Genomic DNA, 19778 nt, shown 5'->3' with positions numbered 1-19778 from the left:
GATAGTCATCGCAAAGCTTTAAAACAGACAGAAGTGATTTGTGAATATCAGGACAAACCAATACTTCTTTTAAAGGAATGATACCTGAAGACAGAGTGGTGGAACCGACATGTGTAATGGGCAAATATGTTCCATCAGCAACCATAACAGTATCATTACCTTCATATGGAGTGATGTCCTGAAGATTATTGGTTGTCCCTGTAACGTGAGCAGAGGCTCCTGAATCTGGGTACCATTCTTGGCCTGAAGGATCGGAGATCTGCTGAGAGGAGAAGGCTTGTTGAGTGTCTGACTTCTGGTAGTTGTTGTTGAACCGGTTGTAGCACTCTAAGGCCGTGTGACCGTTCTTTCCACAGATCTGACAGGTAGGTCGTTCCCCTATGGTGTTAGATGTTGACCTGTGTTAAGAAAAGCATCGTCCTCTGGTGTTGTATCCACCACGTCCTCTGCTCTGGTTAGAGCGTCCTCTCCCTCTCTGGTTGGAGTTAAACTGCGGAGCATCAGATCTCTGAGCCTGAAAGGCCATTTGTGTGGAGGCTGAATCTTCATAAGATTGGAGCTTGCTGTCAAAGCTTTGAACTTCCGAGATGACATCACTGAAGGTTGGTGTTGGGAGTTTAGTGAGGGAGCTTTGAATCATTGTGGTGATGGGGTCGTATTCTCTTCCCAAACCGTTGAGAAAGCCAAAGATTTTCATGGAGTCATCTACTGGCTTCCCAATGGCACTGAGATTGTCACAGAGAGTTTTGAACTCACGTGTGTAGTCAGCCAAAGTCTTCCCTTTCTTGTTAAGGAGTTGAAGACTGCGACGAAGTGCAAACTCTCTTGCGACAGTGCTTTTATTGAAATGTTCAGCGAGATACACCCATACATCTCTTGACGTGGTGAGATTATGAACAGAACCAAGTACTTCCTCGGACAAGGTTCCAAGAAGCCACGAATGGACAAGTTGATCTGTGCAGAACCACGCTTCATGAGCTGGATTTGGTTCTTGCCTCGTGACACCGCCGTTGACAACTGTGTGAGTTGCTGGAGGAGGCGTTACACCCCCATTAACGAAGCCAAGAAGCTTCTGGCTCGAGAGAAGAGATTTAAACTGTGTTTTCCACAGAAGATAGTTCGAGTCGGTGAGTCGTTGAGTGACGGAGGTCACGACGTGAACGTTGCTCGGAAACGGGTAAAGAGCAGCTGGATCCGCCATTTATGACCTGTTAAGGTTCACAATGGCTCTGATACCATGTAAGAAGAGAGAAAACTTGAAGCTTTTGAACTTTCTTTGTATTTACTCAATGATTTACAAAGCCTTTACAAGAGGGTATTTATATAAAGAGAAGAAGGATCTAGACACTAGGGTTTTGAGTCTCCTATACAGCTGGCAAAGATTAGCCTTCAATGCATATAGACAAGAGAGGCTCGAAGAAGTTGTTCAGAAGCAGAGTCTCTGCAACCTTTGCTTTTGCAGGTACGGAAGTGTTTGTGCTTTTTGTCTTCACTGGTTTCTGTTGACTGAGCTTCAGAGATGGGCTTTGACGTTGTTGGGCCTCTGCATTGGGTTTGTGTGTTCGGCCCACTATGATATTGCTCACATTTATTCCTTTCCATTTGTGATTCTATTTGCGTTTACGTTCTTTTCATAAAAACATGAAATAATATGTTTTTATTTGGAAAACAGCGAGTCATAAGAAAAATATTTGGGTGCCCTAGTTACCCCTTACCTTCATTATACTTCTTCGCCAAGGCACCACCACCTTTCATCCTACGGCCGGATCATGTGGACTGTGCTTCCTTTCTCCCACGATCAGGCGCACCAGTTCGACACTGTTGCCTGCTACATCGTCATAATTTTTTTTTTTTTTTTTTTGAACTGAACGTCCTAACAAATTTGTTCGCAACAAACTTGGTCATAGCGCCTTGGTATTTTTTTTAGAATTAATTCCCTTTGCAAACATGGAAGTTTCAATCTCTAGAGTATAAGCTTTTATAGCTTTGGATCTGTGTCCTGATGAATTACCGGAGGAACCAAAATCAGTTTTGCAAGAATTTTGTACAACACCTCATGTAGTTAAAATCCATGCTATTGTCAACAGTTGATATTCATGTTTCGTATGGCAGTAGTTTTTAATTGGCTTTTGGCTTCTCGCTTTTGGTTTTTGTTATTTCAATAGATTTTTGTATGTGTGTTTAATTCTTGGGAGATTTATTAATAACCTACAAAATATCACATAGTCTCCGATGTTTTCACATAGTCTCTCCAAACCTCCAAGATTAATCAGTTGTTGGGGGAATTCGTCCCCTAATTTAATCGGATTATTTGAGATATCAAAAAAAAAATATTTAATTTAAAATAAAAACGTTGTTCTATATCGACCGTAAAATATTATTTTAGTTACCTTCTTTATCACTTAAATTAATTATTGAGAACAATAAATCAATCAAATTAAATTAAAGAACATATCTTTAACTTGATTTTTAAAAATTAGAAGGTTCAGACGAGTCTCGTATTATCCCAGCCCCGACACAAAAACATGTTATATGGTACTGTCTTAAGTGTCACTCCATTTGTGACCTCTAAACTTCGTCCTTTCCACTTTTGGCCACTCGGTTTATTATAAAAAGTTTTCGTCTCTTCTCCTCTGGGTTTCTTTTGTTTCTGCATGGTGGGTCTGGTTTTTACTGATTTGGGTATGGCTGTACTTTTGGTCATTTTGTGTTTGTACTCTGCTTATCTCGTTAATTAATCTGAAGCTGAAGAAAAAAAAATTGAAAAACGTTTTACTAAAGAAAAACGTATTTAAGAAAAATATAAAAGCTTATATACAAAAAAAAAATAAAGCGTTTTACTTTAAACAACTTACCTATTTGAACAGAAAAAACGATAGATTTTACAAACAGACAAGAGTCAAATGATAATGATAAACTTAGGGGTGTGGAAATGACGAAGAGTACTAAGCCTATTGATGAATTTTTTTGGGAGGTAACCAAAGATTGAGCGACTTCAATTTCTATTGGCTAGCACTGTTGCTAATAATGGTATGCTTACACAATTTTCTTGACGTTGATAATGGTAAATACAGTGATTGTGGTGGTGATGACTAAACGACATGAGGCTAAGATGTTGAATATGCATGAACACGGTGATGTTGTGTATTTCACAACTAATTAATACTAATTCGACCGCTAAGTGTTACAGCTGATATGACCAGACTGCCGAGGATAAATAATATGCTATGATGACTCAATGGTTAGGTGTACAGTCGATGATGATGATCCGAGGACCATATATAACGCTGATATTGTGAAGAAATTTTCAGTTCCACTCGTGTGTTATCATGTAATAATTTGTCAAGAGGTCTTGGAAGAGCGAGCGGGCTCGACTAATTAAGGCCAACTGTGATCCACCAGAGCTGTCGAGCTGAGATTATGATTTGATATCGACCAACTTACGAACTGACATCAAAATTTGATTATGAAAGTAGTTAAAAACTTAGAAATATATTATTTTGTGTTTATGTTAGTTTGGAAAAAAAGCTATATGATAAAATAAAAAAATAAAAAAAAATAACTTTCACTTGAATAGAAGAATCAAGTCATTGATTTTCATGATAAACATAAATTATGACTTTCTTGATTTTTCTATTCAAGTGAAAGTTATTTTTTTATTATTATTTTACCATATAGCTTTTACTACAGTACTTAACTTTCATCTATTTAAGACCTACGAATTCATAGTTGAAGGGCACCACAACATGAGCTTATTTTGGATCATAGGATTGGTTATAACCTTACTGGTTATTAGGATTAGCCATTGGTGGTACCTATGGTCAAACCCCAAGTCTAATGGCAAGTTACCTCCAGGATCAATGGGTTTCCCATCATCGGAGAGACATTCCAGTTCTTTAAGCCTTATGGATTCTACGAGATCTCTCCATTTCTCAACAAGAAGATGTTAAGGTCAGATTCCAAACACCTATCTCTCTCTCTCTCTCTCTCTCTCTCTCTCTCTCTCTCTCTCTCTCTCTCTCTCTCTCTCTCTCTCTCTCTCTCTCTCTCTCTCTATATATATATATATATATATATATATTTATATATTTATATGTATATATATTATTTCCTTACAGAGCATGAAATCTTGCATGTTTGTATGTTGTGTGAGTTAGGTATGGGCCTTTGTTTCGGACGAGCATTCTTGGAGTTAAAACCGTGGTCTCGACAGATATGGATGTGAACATGGAGATTTTACGGCAAGAGAACAAGTCTTTCATTTTAAGTTATCCGGATGGTTTAGCTAAGCCATTAGGAAAAGACAGCTTGTTCTTCAAGACAGGAAACATCCACAAGCACATCAAACAACTCACTCTTCACCTTTTGGGCTCCGAGAATTTGAAGCGGAAGATCATAAAAGATATGGACCGTGTGACTCGCGAGCATCTTAGTTTGAAGGCTAGCGAAGGAAGATTCGACGTCAAAGACGCAGTTTCGAGTGTAGTCTATCTATCTTTTTAATGTTTTTCTAGGACCAAGTTTAGTTACGATGTTGTAGTAATCAATGACGTTGCTTGTGCTAGTCTCTCACAATACTCTTTGTTTAATGTTTGTAGTTGATAACAGCCCACATGACACCAAAGGTGATAAGTAATTTGAAACCAGAGACTCAGTCAAAGCTTATCAAGAACTTCAAGGCATTTAGTTTTGATTGGTTTCGGACATCCTATCCTCTCTCTGCCGGGAGAGGTCTCTACAATACCCTTAGGGTGAGATTTGTTTTTTATATTGTTTTTGTTTTATTTGGGAGTGAAACACGCAAACAATGATTTTTATAATATCATATGCAGGCATGCAGAGAGGGGATGCAAGTGTTGAAAGATGTTCACATGAGGAAGAAAACGTCAGGAGAGATGTACGGTGACTTCCTTGACACGGCAATAGAAGTGTTAGAGAAAGAAGGCGGCTTAGTGAACGAAGATGCGATTATAACCCTAATCTTCACTCTTTCCTGTATCATTCAAGATACCACCTCTAAGGCCACTTGCATGGCTGTTAAATTCATATCGGAAAACCCAAAAGTTCTCGCAGAATTGAAGGTAATATATATACATACGTATATGGATCGAGAAACTATTATATCTGTGGAAAGCTCCAGTAGCCTATTGGTTAATGATTTTATTAATGCTTCTACACCAGGAGATCTGGAGTTCAAATCTCGAAATGCAATTTATTATTAATTTTCAGATTAATGAAGACAAACTTATGTAATAGTTTTCATAATTTGTAAAAGAATAATAGGTCAGTGTAAAAAAAACTAGTATATCTTTCATCTAACCAAGTGATAGCTATCATGGTCCTAGTAAATCTTCCACTAGGCACACCATCTAATTGGCTAATGTAAAGTTCATATGACGGTTGTTTGTAGGTTCAAGGAGATTAGTTTTGTGGGCTACCTAAAAGATATTTTGCATTTATATATATTGAGAAGCTCATGTCTATATGCAATGTAATTTGGCAGAGAGAGCATGAGACGATCCTTGCAAGCAGAGAAGATAAAGATGGTGGAGTTACTTGGGAAGAATACAGAAAGATGACTTTCACCAACATGGTAAACTTCACTTTGCTTTTCTCTAACGCTTGTAGAGAATATTATTCACATAGTGTGTCTTTTATTTACACTCTCTAGGCTATCAATGAGTCGCTTCGATTGGCAAATATGGCTCCTATGATGTTTAGAAAAGCGGTCAAGGATGTGGAAATCAAAGGCAAGTAGTAGTAGTAATCATGTAATTGTAAATAGATTATTAAAGAGCACAAAAAGTTTATATTTTTGTGGGAATATTTTGTTATGTAACAGGATATACGATTCCAGCAGGTTGGATAGTGATGGTTATACCTTCCGTGGTCCATCTTGATCCTGAAATTTATGAAAACCCTTTTCAGTTTAATCCATGGAGATGGGAGGATGGAGATGGGAGGTAAATTATATACATTTAGTCTAGTCTATATATTTTTCTTTTCAATTCTCAAAGATACCATATTCTATAAAATCCTAAATTTATAAATTTAGGTATTGATGATGAAATGTGGTGGGCAGGGGAAAGAGTTGCGGTCTGTGTCTAAAACGTTCATGGTGTTTGGAGCGGGAGTAAGACAATGTGCTGGTGCAGAGTTTGCTAGGCTTCAGATCTCGATCTTCCTTCATCATCTTGTTACCAACTACGATTTCTCGTTGTCCCAAGACTGCGAGGTGATTCGTGTACCAGGTGCTCACTTCCCCAACGGGATCTCTATAAACATCTCCAAGTGTCCCAAATGACTTAATCGGAGACACACTCATATCAACCAAAATACCATCTCCTTTTTTTCTTCTTTGTGTTTTTTGTAATCATTTAAATTTCAGATCTTCTACGGCTCTATGATATCAGTACATTCTATGAAGTGTAATGTATTATAACACGAATCATAGACTATATATGTGGTTTCTTTGTTCTTCAAAGGGTATATCCGTATATGGCACGTACAAGTAGTTTTTACTTTCTCGGTTTTATGTGGTGTAGATAAGTAGCTCTCTTGGGTCACGTTACTTGGTGTTTGTGTGATTCGATCATATCTCAATGGGAGAGGATGAATCCAACGATGTATCTTTATCTCCTTACTTTGCGCTATGAATTATATTGTTTGGTTGATCGTAATTGTAACATCCTATCCCGGGTTCCTAAGAGGCAGGGAACCGGAAATGTTAGATCAACCATCGAATCGCGTCCGATAGGATGTCCGATTTGGTGAGCACACATGATCACCAAAAAAACGTCCATGTAACAATCAACAACATAGATTTAGGCTGATCTCTCTACTAAACCTGAAAGACAAAGGAAGAGGAGGGGTGAGTAATTGGGATTACTCAGTGAGGATGGGCCTTGAGGAGGCCCACAACATCATCAAACTAGCATAAATTGGTTTTAAGAGATCTAATCCTAAAGCAAGTCCACACAACATATATATATATATATTTACTTATATATAGACAGTTCATTCCTAGCAATCAATCACAAAGCATTTAAGGGTAGCCGTACAAGCAACTACACAAGCAGCGGGTCCCTGGCCTTTGCCAGTAACAGTAGGCTGCCACATGGGCCCCCATGCCTCACCCGGAAAGGCAAACCAGAATAATCTCATCCAATGGCTGGCCTATTACGATACCCATTAGTCAGGTCTACTATGCCAGTCACACAGACTGGTCCACAGCAATCACCAGGACAGGCTATGACACTAACGGTCACTGAGACGGCTGTTCATAGCGGTCTCCCCAGAAAGTTGTACCCAGCGGTCCCCTTGGACGGCTGTTCAATAACCAGTGGATCGCTAATCCACTCCAGCGATGGCCCCAGCCGTGTGTTCACGACAGCGATAGCCAACAAACAACACTGACTCCCACCTCTAGGAGCCAGGGGTCCTAACAGAGATCTACTATGCACAAATCATCCATTTCATATAACCATTCTTTTCTTAAAAGTCCTTCCATTATTAAAATGCACTTTCGGTGATACCAATTGTAACAAAAAGAAACATTAATCAGGTTAACATCACACAATCAATATTTTAAAGTCCAAATAAGTTTCGATCCATGTTTAGGTTAATTATCTCATTCCACCAGCAACCAGCAATCATCAACAAACAGACAACATGGATCCAGGTCCTAAACAATTCTAACAGCCCTAACTAGCAGATCTAAGCCTGATCTAAGAAAAGACCATTTAAAAGTCAACCATGCATATGTAAGAGAGGATGAAGCCATAGAGTCCTCACCTTGGCTTAGAAGGCTGAGAAACTGGAGGAGGAGGCAGAGGAGAAGGAGATCTAAGAGGAGATCCATCAGAATCAGATCCCATCTCACCCAAAGGAGAAGGAGGCGGCGCAGACATCTCGGCTGGGCAAGGAAGCTTCGGCGAAGAGAGATGCTTGGAGGATGGTGGTGGCCGCGGCAAGGAGAGAGAGAGACACGGCCAAGAGAGAGAAGGAAGAAGAAGAAAACGCAGGGAGAGAGAGGAAGAGAGCAGCTCGGCGCAGAGAAGAGAGAAGGAGAGAAGAAAAAAGTGGCTAGGTTGTTTAGGAGCTTAATGAGGGTTTTAAGGATTTAATTAGGTATTTATATGGAGGTTTAATAAGTGGGTTGGGCTTAATGGGCTCTTAGAAAGAAATTAGGAAATGTCCAAATAAAAATAAATAAAAGAAAAGAAAATAGAGATGGTTTAATTTAATAAAAACCGGAATTAGGAACTGGTAACATCCGATATTTGGTTAACCAAAAGTCGGGATGTTACAATTTTCCCCCCTTAGACAGGATTCGGGGATGAATCCTAAGAGAGAAGTTCCTGAAATGAAATTCGAAGACTAAAGACCAAGGGAAATGAAGGCACAAAAGACAAGAGGAGCTTGGTCGCAGAAATGAGGGATTCAGAAATGAACTCAGGGAATGGAAGCAGGAAACGAAATGGATCCAGGAGGAGAATTGGAAATGAAATCAGATGGGGAAAGCAGGAATAGAAATTTGGAAGGAGATTAGGAATAGAACCATAAGAAATTATGGCACCAGAAAAGATAGAGGCTGAGAGGAAAAAGGACATAATGAGGCCAGAAATGAAGCATGAAGAAAATTAGAAATGAGATCAGAAAGAAAAACAAAAATAAGGTCAGAGGACTCAGAAATGAGTTAAGAAAGGAATTGGAAATGGGATTAGGAGGAAAGGCAAAAAGGAAGTCAGAAGTGGAAAGGCAGGAATGGAGTCAGAAAGGGCTCACAAATGAAATCAGAAAAGGAATTAGAAGTGAACCATGACAGCAGAAGAGATTCTAGCTAAGAAGGAAGGAACAGGAAAGGAACCATAGGACACATGGTGCCAAGAAGGAGTTGCAGGCTAAGTGTTTAGAACGCAGAGTGATCAACAAAATCGTGTAGGAGGGAGAGTTTAAGGTATGATGCAATTTAAACACTTTAGAAATAAATCAAACCCCTTTTCTTATTAATTTAAAAATAAGGAGTAGAACTTATAGTTTTAAAATATAAGATGCTTGGAAACACCAACAAAGAATTTTAGCTAAGTCCTAATAACTAGATCCTAAAACAAGCAATCAATCAATAGAATAGAATAAATAAAGAATAAGTAGTTCTACTCCTGAAAACAATTTTTCCTAATCACTATCGGCATCTTCAGGAAGATCATCTTCAGAGGGGTCTTCATCTTCATCTATTTCGCTGTCAGAGGAGATGTAGACAGGGCCTCCAGTCTGAAAGGATCTCTCTACCCACAAGGCTCTCTTGTAGACTTCCCTTACACGACTTCCTATGCCTCTGCCCATCTCCCTGATCATTGCCTTGAAGTTGGAATGCAGACCTTGGAAGAAGAAGTTGGCAAACTCCTGAGCTGAGTAGGCCTGAGGTGCATACTCCATTGCATTAACAAAATCTTGATGGTACTCCAGAAGCGTCCTGTCTGCATGAATGGCAAACCCTCTCCAAGCACCAAGTGGATTCACTGGAGGAGCACCTGGTGCCGCTGAAGTCTTCGGGCATTGGCAGCATCGCCCATGCTCTACCATTTGCTGAGCAGCTGGCTTGGTCTCAGAAGGAGGCGCAGGAACAGAACTAGGCTGCTGCATAGGAGAAGCTGAAGGAGCTCGCCTAGCCTGGCTCTGTCCACTTGTAGATGCCTCATGCACCTCATTACATCTCCAAGGAGTGTACTGAAAGGTCACTCGGGTAGCAGCAATTGTCCTCTTCCTGGCTGTCTCCTTGGTCCTAAACCCAAATCTAGAAGAGGAAGGAAAAAGGAAAAAGGAAAAAGAGAATCTATTAGATCAACGTCTTTAAGTTGTTGGTTGTTCTAGGTTTGAAAACATTTTAAAAATATTTTAATAAAAAATGTTTTCGCAAACGATTTTCTCTTTGAAAACAAAAACGGGCGCGACCACTTTATAACGGAGCTAAACTGATCTAATTCTGGGCTCTGATACCAATTGTAACATCCCTATCCCGGGCTCCTAAGAGGCGGGGAACCGGGAATGTTAGATCGGCCATCGAACCGCGTCCGGTAGGATGTCCGATTTGGTGAGCACACAAGATCGCCAGGAAAAGGCCCAAGTAACAATCAACAACATAGACTTAGGCTGATCTCTCTACTAAACCTGAAAGACAAGGGAAGAGGAGGGGTGAGTAATTGGGATTACTCAGTGAGGATGGGCCTTGAGGAGGCCCACAACATCATCAAACTAGCATAAATTGGTTTTAAGAGATCTAATCCTAAAGCAAGCCCACACAACATATATATATTTACTTATATATAGACAGTTCATTCCTAGCAATCAATCACAAAGCATTCAAGGGTAGCCCTACAAGCAACTACACAAGCAGCGGGTCCCTGGCCTTTGCCAGTAACAGTAGGCTGCCACATGGGCCCCCATGCCTGACCCGGAAAGGCAAACCAGAATAATCCCATCCAATGGCTGGCCTATTACCATATCCATTAGTCAGGTCTACTATGCCAGTCACACAGACTGGTCCACAGCAATCACCAGGACAGGCTATGACACTAACGGTCACTCAGACGGCTGTTTATAGCGGTCCCCCCAGAAAGTTGTACCCAGCGGTCCCCTTGGACGGCTGTTCAATAACCAGTGGATCGCTAATCCACTCCAGCGATGGCCCCAGCCATGCGTTCACGGCAGCGATAGCCAACAAACAACACTGACTCCCACCTTTATGAGCCAGGGGTCCTAACAGAGATCTACTATGCACAAATCATCCATTTCATATAAACATTTTTTTCTTAAAAGTCCTTCCATTATTAAAATGCACTTTCGGTGATACCAATAGTAACAAAAAGAAACATTAATCAGGTTAACATCTCACAATCAATATTTTAAAGTCCAAATAAATTTAGATCCATGTTCAGGTTAATTATCTCATTCCACCAACAACCAGCAATCATCAACAAACATGCAACATGGATCCAGGTCCTAAACAATTCTAACAGCCCTAACTAGCAGATCTAAGCCTGATCTAAGAAAAGACCACTTAAAAGTCAACCATGCATATGTAAGAGAGGATGAAGCCACAGAGTCCTCACCTTGGCTTAGAAGGCTGAGAAACTGGAGGAGGAGGCAGAGGAGAAGGAGATCTAAGAGGAGATCCATCAGAATCAGATCCCATCTCATCCAAAGGAGAAGGAGGCGGCGCAGACATCTCGGCTGGGCAAGGAAGCTTCGGCGAAGAGAGATGCTTGGAGGATGGTGGTGGCCGCGGCAAGGAGAGAGAGAGACACGGCCAAGAGAGAGAAGGAAGAAGAAGAAAACGCAGGGAGAGAGAGGAAGAGAGCAGCTCGGCGCAGAGAAGAGAGAAGGAGAGGAAAAAAAGGTGGCTAGAGTTGTTTAGGAGCTTAATGAGGGTTTTAAGGATTTAATTAGGTATTTATATAGAGGTTTAAGGAAAATTCTTGGATTCACCCCTAGGGGTGAATTCATTCATTCACCTTCTTTCATTTAAGCCAATGAGAATCTGCCATGTAATATTATCTTTAAAGAAAAATAAAAAATTAAAATTAAAAAATTAAATACTCAATCAAATATTTTGTTAAATATATATATAAATAATATATATAAAGATTTGAATTTACGATTTAGTTTTTATTTTAATTTTTTAAGGTTTATAGATTATGATTTAGAGTATAAAAATTAGAATTTTGGATTTAAAAATTAAAATTCAGAGATCAGGGCTTAAATTCTGAAAATAAAACAAATAAATATATATATATATATTAAAAATAAAATATAATATTATGTTTGGATTCACTATTTCTAATTTAGGTTTTAGTTTTTCTTTATTTAAAATTCTAAAAATAAAACAAATAATTATGTAAAAATATTTTTTATTAAAAATAATTTTACATAAACTATGTTTGGGTTCACTATTTCCAAATTAGGATTTAGTTTTTTCCATTGAAAAAATAATTTAATATTATGTTTGGGTTCAATATTTCATTTTTAGGGCTTAGTTTTTTTTATTTAAATTTTGAAAATAAAACATATAATTATGTAAAAATATATTTTTATTAAAAATAATTCATCATAAACTTTAATATTATGTTTGGGTTCACTATTTCCAAATTAAGCTTTAGTTTTTTCCTATTTAAAAAAAAATTTAAAATGTACTATTTTGGTAAGTTACTTTAATTGATTTTATTATATGGCAGATTCTTATTGGCTAAATTAAGAGGGGGTGAATGAATGAATTCACCCATAGGGGTGAATCCAAAAATTGTCCGAGGTTTAATAGGTGGGTTGGGCTTAATGGGCTCTTAGAAAGAAATTAGGAAATGCCCAAATAAAAATAAATAAAAGAAAAGGAAATAGAGATGGTTTAATTTAATAAAAACCGAAATTATGAACTTGTAACATCCGATATTTGGTTAACCAAAAGTCGGGATGTTACAGTAATTGTGTAAATTGCCCATTTTTCCTAGGATTTTGGAGAGAACTAACACTTAATTAAAAAGTATATATAATGTCCAATGTTTTTAAAATCGGACCGTAACTGAATCAGAAAATTTTTTCGGTCATGGATTAACATGGTTAGACCGAGTTTAAGCAGGTTTGATAATATTTTTCGAATAGTTGTATATGTATACTTACTATTTTTATTTAATATTTAATTAATTATAGATTGTATAATATTTTTGGGGTCATGGATTAATATGGATTTATATGGTTAGACCAAGTTTAAGCGGGTTTGATAATATTTTTCAAAGAAATTGGGTAGAGTGGAATAACCCATGAGATCAAAGATGGTTCGAGAAATACCAGAGCAAAGGTCCGGTTAAAGATGATTTCTGCATATGTAATGGTATTTTCTAAAGAATGGGTTGAAACTTCAATGCTCAATTTGTGCAGAGTAACCCACAAACTTGAAACCACTTAAACAAAAAGTTACAGCGTTCAAAATTCAATTGATAAAAATTGCTTGAAGCCAAAGATCTTACTCTTGGGATTGGATCTCCAAGAAATTGTTCATGTTTGTTGCATAGACATATGCATTGGCTCTTTGCACTTTGGTTCCTTTTCTCTGCGCATCTTAATTGAATATTACTACAACATTAAGACTCCTTCTGACTTGTTTGTTTCGTCGGTTTCTGTGGATTTGTTGTCGGGAATAATAGTGTTCTCATTTGTCCCTCTGCGTCGTCTTCTGATGTTGCCTGCAAGATTTTTGATTGGCATGAAATGTTCTTATAACATCCATTATTCTCTGTTTGTACGGTTTGTTAAATTTCTTAGAGTTTAAGAGATCAAAGTAGAGAACTGATTTACCCTTGTCAAGAATGCAAACCGCAATGACTCAATTTTTGCTCCTGCACAAAGCCTGAAGTCAAAACCAAGGGAATCTATCCCAATCAGCTTCACTTCCTGCAACAAACAAACAAAAATTTCGGTCATATTTTCATACACACACAGACACACTGCATCTGAATATTCACTTTGTATGGAAAGAATATTCAAAATTCAGGTATTTCAACGCATAACTAGAGCTTCTAAAGTTAAGTTGCAGCTATTTTACCTCTGCTTGAATACCGTAATGTCTCCAACACAAAGATTTAAGGGCTTCAGCTAGTTTATCACCAGATTCTTCTAAACGGCTTATGATTCCAGCTGATGCATGAGCGATAGCATCCGGTTGTGCTTTTCTGACATCTTCCACTTCAACGTCAGTCTGTGGCCAAGAGTAAATGACACTACTAAGCATAAGCTTGCAACAAAACGCAGAATCTAGATAAGAAGTGGAACTTGAAAACATGAACCATGAGATTTTCCAATTACAAAACAAAGCAAGGGCAAGAATGACACAAGGTTTCCAGATAAACAGATCATGGATAGATAGAGAAGGAAAAAAAAACTCGCAAGGACTTTTTTAAATATAAGAAAATGGTGAAGCTCTATTGCAAACCTGATCCCCTTGTGCTGTAATAAGCTGAATTCTTATCATCTCCAGCTTGTAAAACGCCACCACATTTCTCTTTTTCTCAGATTCGCCACCATCTTCTTTATTAATGTCTTCAATCTTTTCTTGTAAGTTTTCTGCATCCTTATTTCCGTTAGTAAATGTAGATTTTCTATCAGCAAGTTTCTTTTGGATATCCGAATAATCTTCGACTAAGATATGACTCAAAAGTCCCTGGATGGCAAGGCCAGCAGATGGCTGATCCATCCAATCTATAGGATCATTAGAAGCAACCTAAAATTGGCAAATACACGAAGTTTGTTATGAGTTGCATATCACATTTATTTAGAATCACAACACATTTTCTCAGAACTTGTGTTTCAAGTTAACCTCAGTCATTCTCTTTGCAAAAAACATGGGATGACAACTCCTCATCGTTTCCAAATTTGCCCAGTCACCAAGCGATTCATCGTCATCCTCGTCATCATCATCATCATCGTCATCCTCATCATCATCTTCGTCTTCATCTTCATCCTCGAGAACAGCAACCCATCCCTGAGGTCAAAGTGAAGCATACTAAGGCATGGCAACGTATTCTCTCATAGAGTTTCTTAGTGACTTGATAAGAAAAGTGGCATAAAATTTATTAAACCTCCTCATCGTCGTCTTCTCCTTCATCTCCATCCTCCTCACTGTCCTCTTCTCCTTCACTTTCATCGTCTTCAGTTTCATAGTCACTATCAGATAGACCCATCATCTCCATTTCCTTGATCATCTCCATCGTATCAAAACCTACTATTACTTGCTGCAATGCAACCATAAATTCTTAAAGGTGAATAGAGAAATATGGTACAGCAAAAAAAAACCATCGAGCAGCATAGTCAGTTATAATCAATCAACAGAAACATATCGAAGCTAGAAGCCTAGATGACTGCTTTTTGATGCATGCTTGTGCGCTTAGATTTAGAACTAAAAAATAAAAGAAATGTAACAAGTATCTGCAATAGGCTATAGCTACTGTAACAGAAAAAGACGAGATCTCTCCTCCGAGAAAGCTAGGATATTCACCATTTCATTAAAAGTTTCTAAGATGCATGTCATGTAAATAGGATATGCATGTCGTGTGAAACATACCACATAATTATTTTCAGATGTAACAGACTGCATGATGTCCTCATCCTCCTTTACTTGAAAGTATAAATCTGCAGATCATTAGGTTTATTCAATTTAGTTTTTGATGGTAATAGGTAGATTATATATTCACAGGGAAACTAAAGATGATTCAATTTTCTCTTACTTCCATTCTGATCTGTTATATAAGGTATATCAGGCCAGAGAATATTCTCATGAACTCCATCACCAATTGAACCAGTAAGCATCAGGGTTCCTTTATTGTTCACCTGAACATGACACACTACGGGAAATGTTAGATGTACAAAATGAAACCTGGATATAACATAAAAAGACAGTAAAAAATGGAGGAACATATTCCCCTGAATACAATATCTGCGATGCAGACTTACATAGGCTTTGTCAAGATAAAATGCTTTTCTCTATATTAAAGAATTTTTTAGAGGAATATGGAATATTGAAGCAACCCAGGATATTGAACCACTATACGCATTAACATGTGGCTACAACAATGCATATAAAATAAGGCATTGGTCCAAACAATATTTTACCAAAAAGGTAGCTTATGCAGATTGAAAGACGCAATATAACACCTCAATGATGGTTCTCGTAGTTTCTGCAGGTGAAAGTCTTGAATCTCCAGCATTCTGTGGCAAAGTGGCTCTAATTTCTTCTGAAGGATGATACCTTGACTTCCCAGTTTGCTTTTCTGAATCTGAAGCTGAATCTAAATACTCGGCCGTGGCTTGAGTTCGATTTCGCCTCGGGTACTTTCTTGTTAAATAGTCACTACTGTACTTCAGAAATCCACTCCTAGATAAGTGCATATAGTCAATTCATTTGTTTACAACAGAAGGTAATATGAATGTACATACATATACGTAGAAAACAACATCCAAAAGTTTTGAAATGTTGAGGCATCTCTGCATTTTACTACAGGTGAAAGTATCTCACACATGAAGGATGATACGCACTTTCATGTATACTCAGAAACTCAACCGACAAGAAAAAATCAGTTCATGTCATAGTTTATACGAACAGTAAGCTAACGCCTTAACATCAGCGAACAACTCAGGACTAAATTCATCGTGTTTTCAAGTCAGTATTGGCAACACCAGAACAAAATTTCAAAAGAAGTTAACTTCAACTGGTTCCAAGGATCAACGAAGTACATAACTTAGTGCTCTATACAATCAAGAAACACCCACTTCGCTCTAAATTTACCAATCACATTGACAAGAAATAGTATTGCATAGAAGTGTAGGACTCCAAGTACTACTGCACTAAAGATAAGCTATTCAAAAACTAGAATCTAACATCTTGATAAAGCCAAAACTCTCACAATAAGGAAGCTCTTGATTCAAGTTTGAAGACGAAGAAAAACCCAACAAACTTCCTTTCTTTTGGCACAAACGTAGAATCTATTTTGCAATTTAGTGCTCTACTAAATCAAGAAACATCGGCTTTGCACTAATTTCAACATTCACGTTGACAAGAAACATATCGCAGTAGTACCAAGTACTTAGTTATACACAAAAGATAAGCTATCCAAAAGCTAGATTCTAACATCTTGATAAAACCAAAAGTCACCCAACAAGAAAGCAGTTACTCTAAATTAAAAAAAAAAGTAACCAAACCAAATACTTGGTAGGCAAAAACTATAAAACCTTATCAACAAGTCGATAATGAAACAAGGTGAATCCAAAGTACCGAGCAGTATTGTTGAGACGTTGAGGCTGAAAAACGCGACGGGACGCATAATGGAAGCAGCTCACTCCCTCGTCCGTGCTCGATGAAGGACGATACTCTGCAATTCACAAGGGAGCATTTCAGGTATTAAAAAGAAAAAATTGAAAGAACAGAAATTTAGCTACCAAATCATTAGAACTAAATGTTGAATTGAGAAGAAGAAAAAAAATCATGAACAGAGAGAGCAATAGCAATTACGGAGTAACGCCGTTGAAGAGAATCCGGTGGAGAGACGGACGGCCATGACCGACTCAATCATCTCTATCTCTAGCCTGCGCTCTCTCACTTTCTCTCTGAGCTCAGAAAGCTGGAGAGTGATTTGCAGATTGGGCTATCTCTTTGGGGAGTTTCCTTACAGAGTGATGACGTGTCTTATTTTTCATTGGTTGTAACCCAATAAGATATTATAAAGCAGTCCAAAAATGTGTTCTTCCGTTATCATTAAAACGCTGCGTTTTGCTTTGTAATGTTTTTTAACAATTCATTTCACCAATAGTCACCACAAGAGCAAACACCAAATCGGAACACATGAAACCTATTGGTGTCTCTGATGATGATATCGCGAGAAGTTATCTGTGAGATAAGCTTTGCTGCAACATGACAATCTCCACAAATCCTAAGGTTCTTTGTTATTCTTATGGCATTATTGTCTTCTTCTCCTTCCCTTGTGTTCATCAATGCAAACACAATGGCTAATTTCTCACTGTGAACAGCTAAATGCGTCTCCTTATCTTCTTCTTCCACATCGTGAAGCGCAGATTCTGAATCAGGAACATACCCTAACTCTTTCATTTTCGTTACTAGAACATCCAGCTCTCTGTAAATCTCATCGGACTGCGGGTGACCTGTCGCCTACTAAGAATGTATAAATTTCTCCATTGACCTCAACGTTGCTCGCTCCAGGATTCTTCTTTAATCCTTTACTCTTCATGAGATATCTGATGTTTGTAACCTCTTCCCATTTCCCAGCCTTTGCGTATATATTAGAAAGCAATACGTAATAACCTGATTGCTCAGGTGCTAACTGAAAAAGCTTATCAGCTGCTAGTAAACCAATGTCTGTATCGGAGTGCACCCTGCAAGCACCTAACAATGCTCCCCAAACTCTCTCGTTCGGTTCCATTGACATTTCTTGTATAAATCTGTAAGCTTCTTTCACTTCTCCGGCACGGCCAAGAAGATCCACCATACAAGCAAGATGCTCTAACCTAGGAGTAATCTTGAAATGATCTGTCATGAGTTTAAAATAACTCCGTCCTTCTTCTAGCAGCCCCGCGTGGCTACAGGCAGCAAGTACTGTGACAAACGCAATTGAATCAGGGACGAGACCCGAGTCTTGCATTTTAGAAAACAATGCCACGGCGTCACGCCCTTTTCCGCTGACTCCATAAGCTGAGATCATAGCTGTCCAAGAAACAACGTCACGGGACTTCATGTTCTCAAACACATCTCTCGCTCTATCTAGACATCCACATTTTGCGTACATATCAATTAATGCGTTCTCTAACAACAGATTCGGTATCAGCTTCTTCCTCTCGATGTATCCATGAATTTTCTTACCAAGAGACAGAGCAGATGTATCTCCACAAGCAGGTAAAACACTTGTGATTGAGACTGCATCAGGTTCGATCCCATCAGCTTCCATACAAGAATACAATTCCACGGCTTCACGAGGCATTGCATTTTTCATATACACACCGATCATCACATTCCATGAAACCAAACTCTCTTTCCCCATTTTCAAAAACATATCTTTAACATACATAACATTACTCCTTGTTGTGTTGGTCACTGCTGGTAACAGACTAGCCATCGTGCCAGGGTCGTGGCTTATCTTCACGGATTCCATTTCCCTACAAACCTCCAAAGCATCGTCGAATCTCTGGTTTTGCGCATACCCAGCAACTAACGAGTTCCAAGAGACCACATCTCTCCTTGACATCTCATCAAGTACAAGCCTTGCTTCAGATAAAAAACCACACTTTCCATACATAGAAACTAAACCATTCCCAACAAACAGAGTCGAAGAGAGCCCAACTCTTGTAGCGGACCCATGGATTTTCTTCCCAACGACAATATTCCCAGAGCAAGAACACGCCTTTAGAACACACGGGAAAGTGTAATGATCGGGTCTAACATTACAGCCACACATCGTCCCAAAAACTTGAATACCTTCACGGTAAAACCCGTTGTTCACATAGCTTCTGATCATGACATTGATGATGATCACGTTTCTCTCAGGAATTTCGTCAAACACCTTGCGTGCTAAAGCCACATCTTTTAGAGCAGCATAAGCTCTCATAAGTTTAACGCCCAGAGACGAATCGCAGCGTAGATCTTCAAGAATGATTCTTGAGTGGACTATTCGTAGGGTTTTGAGATCTGGGTAAGTGTCCAGTACCTGACCCAGCAAGTTGTCATGAAAATACGATGTCCCATGTGGTCTTTTTGGTTCGAGTTCAGGTTTAGGTGCAGAAGAAGCTAAGTTCCGGGTTTGAAATTTTCTGAATTTCGGGAAATGGCGGAGACGAAGACCGACATTGATGCGTTTCATGAGCTTTGAAATCGAGCTTCCCTCCTCATCATCTAAACAGCAATGGTGTGACGAAGTGTGGGTAAACCGGAATTAAAGATTTAACCGTCGAAAATCTAATTAAACCGATCAGACCGGCCAAACATGGGTTTTCATGTAAAATGAGCCCGGCCTTCTAAACGGGAACAAAGCTTCATCTTTTCGAACACAGAGAGCATCACTTGCTTGTGAAATTTAAAAATTCAAGCTTTTTCATATTTGGTCGTCAGTTTCGTTTTAACAATTTTAAATATTTTTGCAAATTTTTTTCGTCTTCTTCAGATGGTACGGATTCAGTCATGGAAATTGTACATTCTGATATACCAACCCAGAAAGTATGTGCATGAATCT

The 19778-nt window shown here is 38.5% G+C and overlaps 4 protein-coding genes across 4 annotated transcripts; 1 reads left to right on the top strand and 3 right to left on the bottom strand.

Annotated features, from left to right (window-relative positions):
• Nucleotides 1-3743: 3743 nt before the first annotated feature.
• LOC18021448 (cytochrome P450 708A2) lies at nucleotides 3744-6304 on the top strand. The gene is given in 9 exon segments (XM_024157984.1): nucleotides 3744-3870; nucleotides 3873-3951; nucleotides 4158-4482; nucleotides 4599-4751; nucleotides 4833-5081; nucleotides 5504-5593; nucleotides 5672-5750; nucleotides 5843-5947; nucleotides 6081-6304. Coding segments are annotated over 9 exon segments (1428 nt in total). The 5' UTR covers nucleotides 3744-3746.
• Nucleotides 6305-9177: 2873 nt separating this feature from the next.
• Nucleotides 9178-11227, bottom strand: LOC112087824. Its single transcript, XM_024157834.1, has 2 exons — nucleotides 11112-11227; nucleotides 9178-9796 (listed from the first exon to the last, which is right to left on the bottom strand). Exons 1-2 carry the CDS (start codon nucleotides 11225-11227, stop codon nucleotides 9178-9180), a joined length of 735 nt encoding a protein of 244 aa, XP_024013602.1.
• A 1671-nt stretch (nucleotides 11228-12898) lies between these two features.
• Nucleotides 12899-17219, bottom strand: LOC18021447 (uncharacterized protein At3g49140). The gene is made up of 11 exons (XM_006404109.2): nucleotides 17054-17219; nucleotides 16817-16913; nucleotides 15700-15919; nucleotides 15273-15375; nucleotides 15110-15177; nucleotides 14628-14780; nucleotides 14366-14530; nucleotides 13982-14269; nucleotides 13595-13747; nucleotides 13348-13443; nucleotides 12899-13235 (listed from the first exon to the last, which is right to left on the bottom strand). The coding sequence occupies exons 1-11, from the start codon at nucleotides 17112-17114 to the stop codon at nucleotides 13134-13136; spliced, it is 1506 nt and encodes a 501-aa protein (XP_006404172.1). The 5' UTR covers nucleotides 17115-17219; the 3' UTR covers nucleotides 12899-13133.
• Nucleotides 17220-17322: 103 nt separating this feature from the next.
• LOC18021446 (putative pentatricopeptide repeat-containing protein At3g49142) lies at nucleotides 17323-19424 on the bottom strand. The gene is given in 2 exon segments (XM_024157742.1): nucleotides 17323-17699; nucleotides 17701-19424. Coding segments are annotated over 2 exon segments (2067 nt in total). The 5' UTR covers nucleotides 19410-19424; the 3' UTR covers nucleotides 17323-17341.
• Nucleotides 19425-19778: the final 354 nt, after the last annotated feature.

This window comes from Eutrema salsugineum, unplaced genomic scaffold, assembly GCF_000478725.1.
Source record: "Eutrema salsugineum unplaced genomic scaffold, Eutsalg1_0 scaffold_16, whole genome shotgun sequence".
Classification (NCBI taxonomy): Eukaryota; Viridiplantae; Streptophyta; class Magnoliopsida; order Brassicales; family Brassicaceae; genus Eutrema; species Eutrema salsugineum.
The sequence above is the reverse complement of the archived record's forward strand: the minus strand, read 5'-3'. Positions and strand labels throughout refer to the sequence as shown.